This window comes from Sarcophilus harrisii, chromosome 4 (assembly GCF_902635505.1).
Source record: "Sarcophilus harrisii chromosome 4, mSarHar1.11, whole genome shotgun sequence".
Classification (NCBI taxonomy): Eukaryota; Metazoa; Chordata; class Mammalia; order Dasyuromorphia; family Dasyuridae; genus Sarcophilus; species Sarcophilus harrisii.
Window position 1 is genome coordinate 94,840,459 of NC_045429.1, and position 14,170 is coordinate 94,854,628.

Consider the following 14,170-nt stretch of genomic DNA (forward strand, 5'->3'; position numbering starts at 1 on the left):
ACTTCCTGTCATTCCCCATACAGAGTATTCCATCTCCCATCCATAGGCTTTTTAAAAGGCTGCCCTGTGCTTGGAATGTGCTCCCTTCTTACATCTATCTCTGAGAACCTCTCCTTTCCTCAGAAATCAGTCCAAAAGTTCACTTCTGCACAAGAGCTTTTCTGATCACTACCCCCAGCTGCTAGGACCTCCCCCCACAAAATCATCCTGTATCCATCTCATATGTCCTTTACGGGGATACATGTTGTCCCCATTCCTCCCCCAAAGGAATGTAAGCTTCTGGGGGGGGCAGGGATTGTTTCATTCTTTGGTCTTTAAATCTCCACCAATGAGGACTATGGCTTCTATCTTAGAAACGCCACAAGTTCTTATTAATTGTCTATTTCCTTGCTTGCTTGATTGATTGCCTTCTGAGGTGGTATTTATTAGAATGGAATCTGTCCAATATTTACTGAGTTTCACAATCTGCCAGGTTTGAGAACCCAAGAAAGATCTGCCTCTTGTCCCCCTCACTCCCCAACCTTAACATTGATTAGACAAATAGAAAGGTGGTACTCTAGATTCTGTCTGTTTGCTTGCTCTCTGTGTGACTTTTCATCCTTCCTGCTTCGAGCCCTGATTCCCAGCAGGTCTGCACCAAGAACATTCTCCTTAGACTTTTGTGTTCTGATAGCTTAACATGGAGAGGGGGAGGCAGTTGCTTTCTTGAGTCACATGTGCTGTGGGGAAAGTGCTGAATTTTTAGTCAGAGGATCTGAGTTCTGATCTCAATTCTGTCATTTTTCTGTATAATCTCTAATCTCTCTGAGCCCAAAATTCTTCTTTAAAATAAGGGAACTAGATCCTTTCCAGCTCTAGGTCCATATTCCTGCATTTGAAATGTCCTGGAAGATTAAAGGCTCAAACTCTCATTCTGGCTTAGTCACTCTTGTCAGTCAACAAAGAACTATTAAGTGTTTTCCTATTTATTAAATGTTATTACATAACATTTACACATGTTGCACAATGTACTAAGCATTGGAGATACAAAGAAAAGCAAATTTCTGTTCCTGCCTTCAAGGAAGTCACATTCTAATGCTGGAAATAACATAGCTGGTATGATAAGTGTAAAGCTCAGATCCCTTCAGAGGGAAGGCACAAGCAATGGGTGGGACCAGGAAAGGCCTCTTGTAGAAGGTAGGATTTGAGCTGTGGCCCAAGGTTTCTTCATCTAAGATTAAAAAACAAGGAGAATGACTAATTTCTATTAAAACTTTGACTTCCCCTCCCAGATTGATTCTTTTGTGAAAGAAACAAGGCCATCTTTCTTCTTAATTCTTACCTAGTCTTTAAATACTGACTGGGTGTTGCCTCAGACAGATTGGGACCTGAGAAAGACCTTAGCTTAAAAAGTCCAAGTTCTCTCCCAGAATCTGGGACCACCTCCAGTAATCCTGACAATGTCTTGCCACTGGACCTGAAAGATCTAAAGGAGAGAATGAGGCTGGTGATGTTGCACAGCTCTGTCTCACTTAAATCCAATTCATTTCAAGTCAAGTCTGATGTCGCTGATACTCTTAAGTACATAGGACAAACAAAATTAAATTCCTCTATAATGCCCTGCTTCTCTTCCTGCCTAATGTCTAACTTAAGTCCCTATTGCTGCTACTTCTCCTCTTACTACTCCCTCCTCCCCCACATCTAAGGCTATCCTAGAATTTGTATATAAATTATTCTGCCTTTGGCCAAGGGCTAAACTTCTGAGAATTCTAAAATATGCGTGATGGGGGTGATTAAATTTCAACAGGCAGTTATTGTAATTTACTTAATTGCTGGCTAATTATTATTTGGGGAAGTTGAACTGTTGAGTGATGGATTTCCTTGCTTATCACCTTCTTCCAGCATCACCATAAATCTGTCATTCGGTGATACAATTTTTACTAGTTGTTCTCCATTCCATACTTAACTAGATTTTAGAGAGATTATCCTCAGTGCCCTGAGGCCCAAAGTTTCCCAAGGCTGGGAGGAACTCCGGGAAGCGGCTTTGTTGGAGAGTTAGGAGATCAAGTTTTTATGACCCAGGCCAGAGGTGTGGAAAACCCAGAGGGAGAGTTTTCGGGTGGCATCCATCCCTCTTCCCTCCAGCCAATAGTGCCCTAGACCCAGCCCAAGCATTAGTAGCTTGTGCTGGGGAAGGTTTCCCCAAGAAGATTTTCACTGCACCCCCTCCTCCAATCCCAATGCTTCCTTCACAAGCAGGAGATATATGAGAGACAAAGAGGTAATAAATCCCAGCGATCCCATTCTAGAACTGACTCTCTCCTCTGTATCTCTAAACTTCAAATATCTAAAAGCTACAGCCTCAAAACCATGTCCTATCCTAGCAATTTTCTGGGTGGAGGCTAAGAAGTTTAGGGAGCTCCAAAACAAAAACTAAACTAGATTTATACTGAAATCATGGATCAATATAGTCTGCTCTTGAGTTTGAGGGTGGAGAAAGTATGGCAGAAGAGAGATGTGGGGAAAGAAGGCAACATTCAAACAACTCCAGTAGGAATCTCTATTGGGCTCAGTAATGTTAGTTAAAGGAAAGATGACTCAAGGTGGGGATGAGAGATGAAGTTATCATGTGCAAGAGAGATCCGATTAGTTCTATTTGGTCCCAGAAGCCAAAGAAGGAACAATGCCTGAACCTTACAAAGAAGCTAGATGTGATGTCAGGAAAAGCTCCCTAGCCCTTACATCTGTCCCAGAGTGGAATGGGCTGCCTCAGGAGGTGAAGGTCCCCCCTTTTTGGAGGTCTTCACACAGAGGCTTATTGGGTATATCATAGCAGGAATTTTTTTTTTTCCAGATTTGAGTTCAACTCAATGGCTTGAAGGTTGTTTTTTGACTCTCAAATTCTATGATTCTGTGAGCTCAGATCCAGCTTCTGCTAATTGCTTATAAAATCTAAGTATTATAAAATTCCCTACAGCCTTCTCTTCTGCCATATTTAGCAGTCTAAATCATTCTGCTTCCTTTGGTATCACCATCTTTACTCTCCCTTCCTCAAAAGTGACCAGGGAGGGGGGAAGGGGAGAAAATTTTTAAAAAATAAAATAAATTTTAAAATGATAAATGGGTAGCATGTACACTCAAGCACTTTTCCTTTTGTGTAAGCACCTTTGTGAGAATGGCTTACATAGGCAGATGGTGTTTGTGCATGTGCCTACTTGTGTTTTAACATTTACCAGTAAATTCCCAAGTCTAGCAGTATTTATAATTGCAATCATCTTTGTATTTTCTGGTGTATTTTATTTATTTATTCATTTTATATTTTGTATTATTTTATTTACATTATAATTTCATATTATATTATTCATATTTATTCTGGCATATTATATGCACATATGTGTATTTGTATGTTGAGAGAAAAGGCATGTGTGTGTGTGTGTGTGTGTATATATATATATATATATATATATATATATGGGTCAAACAGAAGACTTTACCTGGGCTGTTGTAAGACTCATCTATACATAAAAGGAATCACCACCCTACAATGCAGATGTCCTGTTGCATGCTGGGTACATGCAGTTGTTTATATGCATCTAGGGCGAGTTGTCATGGTGACAGCTAGGTTGGGGGAGCCTTTTATGCCTTAGAGACCCTGAATTAGCACACCCACCCCTCCAGCTCCCCAAAGCTGTTGCTCCATCTGTTCAGGGAAAAGCCTCCAGCAACAGCTAGGGGAAATGGAGGGAGCTAAGGGAAGACCTCTTATAGCCCTCAGTCAAAGCCCTTTGGAGCTGTCCAGAAAGGAAAACAGCTTTATGTCCCCTGTTAGTCCATTCCCGCACCCAGCCTCGCCTCCCATGCTTGTGCTGTATTCTGAGGGAACTTTACTAGACAGAGGGAACTTGTATACGCCCCCACTCCAATCCTCAGACTTCTTGTCAGGAGCATCCAAAACCCTGAAATGGAGGGGGGTCCCCCAGAATGAAAGAGAAGAACAGGCCCCCCTTTTCCAAACTACCCTCCCTTCCTCCTTCCCATACCCCTGAGAGAGGGTGGGGAGGCTTTTAAAGGTCCGAAGAGGCAGAATGAAGTGTTATTTGCAAGTTGCATTCTCAGGACTAAGTATTCCTCCCCACCCCCAATGACCGATCCCATCATTTACCTCCAGGTAGGGGCAGAGCCCCTCTCCCAGAGTCCTCATCCGCCAAATCCGACCTTCTCGCCAGGTGAAAGACCAGATGTTATATCCAACCTGGCCACCAGATGTCGCTGCTGAGAAGCCCACCAAAAATAGCGGCTGCAGAAGTCCCCGATTTCAGCATCCCGCATCTAGCCCATATCCTGGAAGGAGAGACCAGATACTAGAGAGAAAAGTTTCCCTCACCTGGAGTCCCTCTGCTCAGAACCTATGTCTGTGGGACAGTTGGAAAGCAGCAGTTCCTAATACTGATAGAATTAGATGGGGGAGGAGGGTGAGCACCATCTCAGAAGCATGTTAAGGAGTTAAGTACCTGGATGGGAAACAGGGGAAGACAAGTGGGAAACGCTTAGGGAGATAGAGAAGCCGCCTTTCTTTATGTTATCTTTTCTTTCTTTGGAGATAACAATGCAGGACATCTGAGAAGGACACAGTTCATTAGTGTTCTACAGCCTTCTTTCTCCCTAAAGTTTTTGTTTTGTTTTGTTTGGGTGAGGGCTTGGGGTGTGGGTGGGGCCAAGCAAAGCTGGCGGATTCCAAAAGAATCTGTGATTTCATCAATGTTGGGATCTCTTATTAGGAAAATATCTTCTTTTTCTTCCCTCCCTCCCTTGATTTTAAGTAATTTATGCTTTTAGGGAATAGCCTGGAGACCTGAAAAATTAAAGTTAAGTGACTTTTGCCCCAGGTTCACAAAGCTAAGGCGCATTAATGACAAAAATCCAATCTCCAGGTTTTCCTGATTCTGAAGCCAGTTTCTATCCCACACTTCTCTTTTTTTTTTTTTTTTTTTTTTTTTTTTTGTGCTACAGGGAATGTGCTTTGTTTTTTTGTTTTTTGTTTTTTGTTTTTTTTTTTTATTTAATAGCCTTTAATTTACAGGATATATACATGGGTAACTTTACAGCATTAACAATTGCCAAACCTCTTGTTCCAATTTTTCACCTCTTACCCCCCCACCCCCTCCCCTAAATGGCAGGATGACCAGTAGATGTTAAATATATTAAAATATAACTTAGATACACAATAAGTATACATGACCAAAACATTATTTTGCTGTACAAAAAGAATCAGACTCTGAATTATTGTACAATTAGCTTGTGAAGGAAATCAAAGATGCAGGTGTGCATAAATATAGGGACTGGGAATTCAATGTAATGGTTTTTAGTCATCTCCCAGAGTTCTTTTTCTGTATCCCACACTTCTCAAAGAGCTAAAGATCACAGATTTAGCGCTGAAAAAACATAAGGTCATTTAGCCTTTTTCCTTTCATTTTACCAATGAGCAAACCAAGGCAGAAAGCTTGACTTCTTTGAGGTCCAAATTCAATTCATCAAAAAAAAAATAATTTAAGCTCTTAATTAATATGTGCAAGGCATAGGGTCTTACTAAAGCCTGGATAGTTCCAAGTTGCCTTCCTTAAATTTGTCTAGCTAAAGGATGAAAGTTCATTTTCCCCCCTTTATTTCTTTACGGTATTTTTTGGCAAATAAAACAGGCATGAAGTCTCTACTATCAATCTGGGATTCTTCAGAGGGATGTTGCCTTCAACAGAAGAGAGGAAGAGTCACTGAAATCCTCATTTCTTCCTTAAACTTACAAGCAAGAAAAATGCTAAGTGGAATGCTTGGGTCCTGTCATTGAATCTGAATCATCTGGGAATAGATAGCTTTCGTTGTGGGTCATTACATTCTCCAACTAAAGAAGGATGCCTAGGTCTATATATTGAGCCGCTCAAGCTTCTTTTCCTTTCTCAGTTTACCTTTCTTACATCAAAGGGCTTTCTTCTTCCATCCTGCCCTATAAGCTCCAGGCTGACAGTTGGAAATTGTGGGGGGAGGGAGGGGGAGAGACACCAAAAAAGGCTGAGGATGACTTCAGGTGCTTTGATAAATACCAGAAATGGGGCTGAGATATTTGCACAGGTCTATCTCTGAACTCTCTGACCTCTTCCTGTCAAATCTAACCTTTTCTTCCCACTTGGGAAATATTGATTGGAAACACTGGTATAATGTAACCAAAGTCTGTACTAATAGGGTTTGTTTGCTGTATTATTTAAAAAAAAAAAACAAAAAAAAAAAAAAAACAAACCTTTCTCTTCCTGATCTGGCTCTTACTCAGGAGGGCCTGAGAAACTTGTCCCCCTCCCAGACACACCTCCCACTTTCTAACTCTCTCCAGTCTTTAGAGACATTTCTGTGACATGGTGACCCTAGTCTAGGATTCATTGTTTCACTGGCAAGTACCTTGCTCCTGAATGCCCTGATAACAATTGTACTAGAACATCAGGACCTCAGGAAATTGGCAAAGGGGTTCATTATTGTTTTTTCTGGCCTACAAGCGGAGTGATCTAAAGAATAGAATGTCTAATGCTGGCTGCTGAAGAACCATATAGGATAATAAGACTTAATGCTAAAAGTAACTTAGAGGTCATGTATTTCAACCCATCATTTTACAGATGAATAAAATAAGGCGAAGAGAATATTAGTTACTAGTCTAAGTGGTAGAAAGGAAGGCGGAGCAGGTTTGGGTGTGGAGCTGAATTGTAGGAAAGGTGCCCTGGAGATCTCAGGAGAGGGAGCGGTTGCTGCCAAGCCTTGGCTCTCTGCCCATCCCCACCCAGTCCTCCCTCCAGCTGGCGAGACAGTGTAAGCAGCCTCTTGCCAGATCCCAGGTTTCAGTCTTGGCAAAGGGGGGGGGGGGGAAAAACCGACCCTCAAAAGGATTCCAAAGTTTTCCCTTTTCCAGCTGAAATAACCCAACACTCCAGCTGAGTCTGTGGTGGGCCGAGTGAGCAGCTTCATTCATGAGGGAGGAGGGAAGGAGAAATAAGGGGAGAATGTAGGGGGGAGATTTCCTGGCATATGGGCCTTCCTGAATTCTCTTCTGTGAAGTCATTCATGAAAACTTCTACCTCCTGGATTCCAGGAGACATCATAAATTTGTTTCTATCAAGTGCTTTGAGATCCTTAGGTTAAAAAAAAAAAAAAAAAAAAAAAAAAAGCCTTTTGAGTTTGTCCACTTGTCAAACCCTACTCTACTCTCTTGGGCCATTTGCTTCTGTCCACTATAAAACTGAAGGGAGGAAGAATCTGCTTTGTTTGATACAAAAGGTTCTCTTTCTTCTGGAGTCTAGTTAGAGGTCATAGATGTCATCTAACCTAGAGACAAAAAGAGAGATAACATAAACTCAGGTGAGCTATTCTTGCCAGAGAATTCCAAAATAGCCAAATCTGAATTTCTTTGTCATCAAGAGCACTTCCCAAAAGAATAAGGGTTGGCCTTAGCCTAACCCCTTGACCCCATAGCACCTGTTCCATAGGCACCCACACACACAATCCCAAACTTCCTGGCCCTTCTAAACCATCACTACCATTACCCCTAAGATAAGTGAAGGCTGTGGAGTTCTCCTGGCTTTGCTATTGCGCTGTCAGGTTAGCCAGAGAAACTTCTTTTAATCCTAACTAGCAGATGGAAGAACCCCATCTGATCTCTCTCTGAGGTCTCCCATTGGGAGGTCACTTCTCCCTTCTGGGCAGCTGAGGCTCCAGATGTGTCCCCATCAGAGTGCCTGAGACTCAGAGCTGGCTGGAAGGAAGAATAGTTGTTGAGGTTAATTTCAATGGCTACAATCCTTGTTTGTAGGAAAAATTATCCCTGAGGACAACAACCAGGTGCTCTCACTTTGAGCATAGGGGGTGGAGGATGGGATGGGAGGTGAGATTCAGAAGATCTCATTTTTGTGGACCATCTTCCAGGGTTGTTGCGCGAACACACACATACACACACACACACACACACACACATACACACCAGGCCTGAGGGGAGGCAGCGCTATTTCCATTTTTTCATTTTCATCAGTGGATTCTCCCCAGTGATCTGGCATATCCCAGTGCTTTGTCCTGCCTTGCTTATCCTAGCCCTTGTCCTGTTGGGTGATTCCCCATAACCAAAGTGTGCAGTCAATGTCCAGACTCAACCTGTCTCTTCCCTCTCACCCTCTGCAGACCCGGAGTCCCAGAGAAAGAGAACGGTTCAAAATGTCTTGGACCTTCGACAGAACCTGGAGGAGACTATGTCTAGCCTGAGAGGTTCCCAGGTAACTCACAGGTAAGCCTTGGGTTGAGGGCATCTTCCTTGTTCCCTTGCTGTCTTCCATCTCTGCCTCCTCCTCCAAAGTTTTCTCCAGCTCTCTCCCAGGTACAACTATAGGGCCCACCCATTGGTGTCCCAGATTTCTCCTTGCCTTCCAATTGGCCAGATACCCTTTCCCCTTTAACCCTCTCATTAAGGCTCTTCCCTTCTAGCCAAGATGTCCTTTACCATCCTCCTGTGTTTGGCTCTTGGACCAGCGCTCCCAGCAGACATCAGGGAAGGTCTTCTTGCTGTGCTTAACACAGCTTCACACTGGCATCATTTCCTGCTTGTGTGTGTCTGCCCACTCCATCCCCCACCTCAATTGCAGAGGAGCTCCAAGTTCTTGGCTGAGTCCAGAGACCTCTTCTTTCTTCAGCACCTCTCCCCCAGCAGCCTGCTGGCCACAATCTCGGCCCTGACTCAATGTTTCCCTTCCCTGACTCTGCTGGCTGCCCAGATGAGCTCATGCTGTCAACTCTGTGGGGGGCAGTGGGGACGAGACTGGGCTCTAGGGGTGATGAGCAGAGAAGGTGGCCAAGATTGGGAAATTGTGGGTTGTGAGGGGGAAAGCTGAGTGAGGGACAAGTCACACCCTCAGTTGAATTCAAAGTGGGGTTCCTCCCCATCTCCTGGGGATCAAAAACTGAAAGCAAAGTTGGAAAAGCTGGGGAGGTGGCAGTGATAAGAAGAGTATTTCTCTAAGCCTATGCTCCCACACCATGGTAGGACAATTTTACAATCTTTCAAACATTAAGTACTCAGGTACTAAACCTATATCCTAAGAAATTAACACCACTCCATCCCATAACCTGAGGCACTGCATCACTAAGCCCATGCTCCCACACCCATGGTAGGAAGATTTTACAATCCTTCAAACACTAAGTTCGTAGGTACTAAACCTATACATCCTAAGTAATTAACACTACCCCATCCCACAACCTGCATCACTTCGCCCTAAGACCTAGGCACGGGTCCTAATTCCAAATCTCAACCAGAAAGCTTAGACCCTATCCTCAAGACTGGGAGTCTTCTTTCACTGTTTTCTGTTGAGTCTCTGAGGTCAGATGATGAAGCATGTTAACCATCTCCTGACAGGTGATAGGTACAAGGTGCAGAGTGAGATATATATTTTTGGAGATCCCAATATGGAATTTTGTTTTGCTTGACTGTGTATATTTGGTTCAAAGATTTTGTTTTTCTTGATTTTTTCTTCTTTTTCATTGGAGGGTGAAGTAGAAGAGAAAATAATTTTTTTATTAATTGAAAAAAATGAAGTTGCAAGATGGATACTTGGGCATGTTTTCAAAATCTTCCTTCCTGGGTTAGTAACTGTGCCTCTGCCAAGTCAAACCTTCAATGGGACTTTTTTTTTTTTTTAAGGAAAGGAGATGATGGAGAAATAAATCTGAAGAGAAAAGATACTTGCTGGGGGGGTGTATAAGAAGGTCCTACAGATCTCCCCCAACCAGAATTCAGACCCTCTGGGGTTTTCTTCCTGTTCCCCCTAGTAGACATAGGAGCACCAAGCAAGCCTGGAAAACTAAGGAGGAGAGTGGGGTCTAGATCACTAGACGGAACATTAGCAATTCCAGTACTCATTAGATTGGTCCAATTCAGAGCAACTTTCCCTATGTTTCCTAGAGACCCCAACCAAGATTGGGATAGAACTGGGATAGTCCCTCAAGTCCTGGATCGCCAGCCAGTTTCATCCCAGGGCAGCCAGAAAGAGCTTAGTTGCTGATGGGGTCACACCCAAAATGACTCATCCCTAGAGGAGCAGAACAGCTTCCATTTCCTTGGCTGGACTGATTCTAACTTGCCAGATGGGGGACAGCTGTGACCAAGGCTGTGGCTGTTTATTGTCTTCGGGAATTGGGCAATTTTCAGAAGAATAGCTTTAAGACCCCCATGGAGAGCTGGAGGAGAGCTCCAGATCTCTGGCTTTTAAAGAAATGGAACCGGTCACTCCAGGGCTGTTTTTCAACTTTATGTCCCCAAGTTGGGGTCCATTCCAACTTTTGAATCAAATATATTTGCTTTTATTCTTCTTATGTAGCACATATCAAGACAGAAAGACAAGAAGGTGAGAGAAAGAGTTAGTTTCAGAGTCAAGAATTCAAGACCTACCTTTGACACATATAGGTTATGTGACCCTGTCACTTAACTCCTTGATGCTGTAAATAACTTTTCAAGATTCTAAGTTGAAGATAAGACAACTACCTGCATTAAGAGGGAGTTGCTATACCAGTGAATCTCTGGTCCAGTCCCTAGTCTTCCCTAGATTTTTTTTTTTTTTAAGTTTTTGATAGAACTTTAATTCAACTTAAATTCCCTAGATTTCTTTAGCCCTTTTTCGCTTTTCAAAGCATATCCAGCCAACTAGCCCATTTCAGTTCTAACATAAATATTGGCAGGTAGATTTAAGTATCTTATAGGACAACTTGGGGAGGGAAGTGAATTGATCCAGTTTGCATGAGGTCTTATAAATCTTCTTGTCTGCCAGTAAAGGTCACTTTCTAGCAGACCACAGTGATGAGCTCCAAGGCTAGGTCACGGAGGGGCAGGAGGGTGATGACTTATAGGTCTGATGTAGATTCAATTCCTTTTCAGAAACCTTTGCACTCATTAAGGTCCAGTTCCACTTCTACTATTTCTACCAACAGTGATGTTTCCATCTGAGAATGGGTTGGGAGAGGGGGTTCTTGTTGGGGAAGGGAAAGGGCAATGAATTATTTGGAGCTGAGGGAAAGTGGCAGTTGGGAAGTGAAACCTTTCATTCTCCCTTGTGCTTAGCCTTCTCTCCACCCCCGTATTCTGAGGCAGGAACTGGAGACTAACATGGAATTGGGGGTGGGGGATATGACCTAATAAAGGCCAGTAACTTCTGCAATAAAGTCTCTCTTCCTGAGTCAAAGGATGGTTCTCCCTAGGGCCATGGAGCCCTCACCTGCAGTAATTTCCCCAGACTTTATTGTGTCTGGGGAAAAAAGAAAGGACAGTAATTTGGGAAGGGGCTTGTTCAGCATTAGCTTGTCAGACATGGGCTAGGACAAGAATAGACTAACTCAAGAAGCTCCCAATATCTCTGCTGATCATAGAGTCCTATTTTGATGCTAAGTGATATGTATGAAACTCAGTTCCACCTTTTCTGGACTCAGTTCCAGGGTTATTTGATAAGGCATTTATTAGGTGGGTGGAAAACTGTGGGCTACTGAGTAGAGAAACTCAGACACTGCCACCCACATCACCTCTCTGTCATTCAGTAGAACAGTTCTTAACTGAGTATCTCCTGTGAACCCCACATTGTGCTGTCTGATAGAGATTACCAACAAACATGGAGTCATGGGATCATAGAGCTAAAGTTGAAAGGGATCTTGGAGGCCATCTAGTCTAATTCATTTCAGATCTATGTCCAAGGTCTCACAAATGTCTAAGGTGGGATTTGAATCCAGATGCTCTGACACTCCATCTCTATGCTCTTACACGGGGTATTCTCCCATGTCTGAAATGGGTTCCCTACCTATGGCTGCCACTTAGAATCCCTTTTTGGGGGGTTTTCTTAGCAAATATACTGGAGCGGTTTGCCATTTCCTCCTCCAGATTATTTTACAGATAAATAAACTGAGGCAAATAGGATTAAGTGACTTGCCGAGGGTCACACAGGTAGGATGTGTTTGAGGTCAGATTTGAACACACGAAGATAAATTCCTCATCCCTCCACACACTCTATGCACTATGGTGCCACCTAGTGGCATTTGGAATCCCTGGTTTCTTTCAAAGCTCAGCTCAAACACTACCTTTCCTGATTTCTCCAGCTGCCAGCACCTTCTCCCCAGAATTAGATTGGTTGAAGAACTTAGCTAAAAAGCCCAAGCTTTCCCTCTGTCTCCATGGCCATCTACAGTCATAGATCTGGCTGTTGGACCCAAGTGGCTCTGGAGGGGAAAGTGAGGCAGAGGACCTTGCACAGCTTCCCTCACTAAAATTCAACTCACTTGAATATACTGGAATCATTTCCCTAATTTTATGGTCCCAGCATGAAGGACAAACAACAACCTCCTGTTTGTTTATGTTTCTGTTTATGTGGGTATGTTATCTCCCTTCCTCAGTAGACTATAAGCTCTCTGAAGGCAGGGGCCATTTCGTTTATGACTTGGTATCCTTGGCACTCCGCCTAGTTCCTGGCTCATTATAGGTGCTTCATCAAATCCTTGTGTGGATTTGTGATAAGTCCCTTATCCTCCTTGGTTTCTTCCTCTGGGAAAAAAAAAGGAATTGGAATATGGCATTGGAATCAGAAGACCTGGTTCAAATTCCACATACCTGGGTGACCTTAGTCCTGTCACTTAACTTCTCTTCATTTGTAAAATAAGAAACTAATTGAGTAAGTTCCCTTCTGTCTTTGGATCTATAATCTAGGTTAGCACAATGGATAGAGCACTGGGTCTTGAGTCAGTTCATTTCTAGTCTCAGATATTGTGTGATCCTGAGCCTGGCTTTACTCATCTGTGAAATGGGGCTAATTCTAGCACCTATCTCTTAAGGTTGTTGTGAAAATCCAATGAGATAATCATTGCAAAGCACTTAGCAGGTTCCTGGCACATGGTAAGGACTATATTATTATTATTATGAGGAGGAGGAGAAGGAGCAATTAAAAAATATCTTCCAGCTCTGAAATTCTCTGATTCCTAAGAGCTCACCTTGTTCTTGCCCCATAGCTCCCTGGAGATGACCTGCTATGACAGCGATGACGCTAACCCCCGCAGTGTGTCCAGCCTCTCCAACCGCTCATCCCCACTCTCCTGGCGCTACGGACAGTCCAGCCCCCGGCTTCAGGCGGGGGACGCCCCGTCGGTGGGCGGGAGCTGCCGCTCCGATGGCCCTCCAGCCTGGTACATGCATGGCGAGCGAGCCCATTATTCTCACACCATGCCCATGCGAAGTCCCAGCAAACTCAGCCACATCTCTCGCCTTGAGCTGGTGGAGTCTTTGGATTCTGATGAGGTTGACCTCAAGTCTGGCTACATGAGTGACAGTGACCTCATGGGAAAGACCATGACAGAGGATGACGACATCACAACAGGGTAAGCTATAGCCCTTTCAAGAGCATCACTTAGAAGGGAAGAGAAGGCGCCATCCTTGTCCTTCCAGAGACTGGGATCCTTAAGAATCCTTTCAGGGTCTTTATATTTTAATAAGAATGGAGGATTTGATCCTCCACTTTGCTGTGGTTATTTTAAGCCCTGTAGAACTTCTCCATCAAGTTCTGGGCTATGTATTTGCTAGAAAGAAAGGAGAAATTAGAGGCATCAATAACATGGGGAGGAGAGAAGGTGGATGCTATTCATATATGCAGTTCTTCTCCCTGTGTATGATTGGTATGGTTTTATGGGGTAGGAAAGCCAGGAACTAGACTTTGTGGGGCTAGTCAGTTAATGATGGTGAATTCCTTTTTAAGTTGTATGAGGTCCCAATCTGAATTGGTGTAAAGTTCCTTTTATCGCTATAATAACAGCTCCATTCTCTATCCCCGTTATAGCTTATTCTCTGATCAGTTTCTATCTAGACCTTTTATCTTGGTATTGTTCCCTTCCCAACTTTTAAAAGGCTCCTCATCTCTCCTTTCTTCTACAGAGATTCCTAAATCTTTTCTCCTTACTGTTCCCTGTTCTTTCCTAATCATTCTTAATACTTAGGGCAAATTCAGTTAAGGGTGGGGAAATGTAAAATCTACGTTTTTTGAGATGGATTCCTGACAGAAGTCATGGGAGTTAGACATATTGAAAATCTAGGATACTAGGTAATTGAAAGGAAACAGGGATTGAAGTGGAGAAGACTGAAGCCAGTTATTGAACA

General features: G+C 43.3%; 1 protein-coding gene across 7 annotated transcripts in view; it reads left to right on the plus strand.

Moving 5' to 3' along the window:
- Positions 1–14,170, plus strand: part of NAV1 (neuron navigator 1) — a 352,671-nt gene that overhangs the window by 226,463 nt on the left and 112,038 nt on the right. For all 7 annotated transcript variants that reach the window (XM_023501863.2, XM_023501861.2, XM_023501860.2 and 4 more), the window contains 2 exons: positions 8,185–8,287; positions 13,033–13,398. In XM_023501863.2, coding sequence (XP_023357631.1) covers positions 8,185–8,287; positions 13,033–13,398 — 469 coding nt within the window. The remainder of the gene's footprint in view (positions 1–8,184; positions 8,288–13,032; positions 13,399–14,170) is intronic.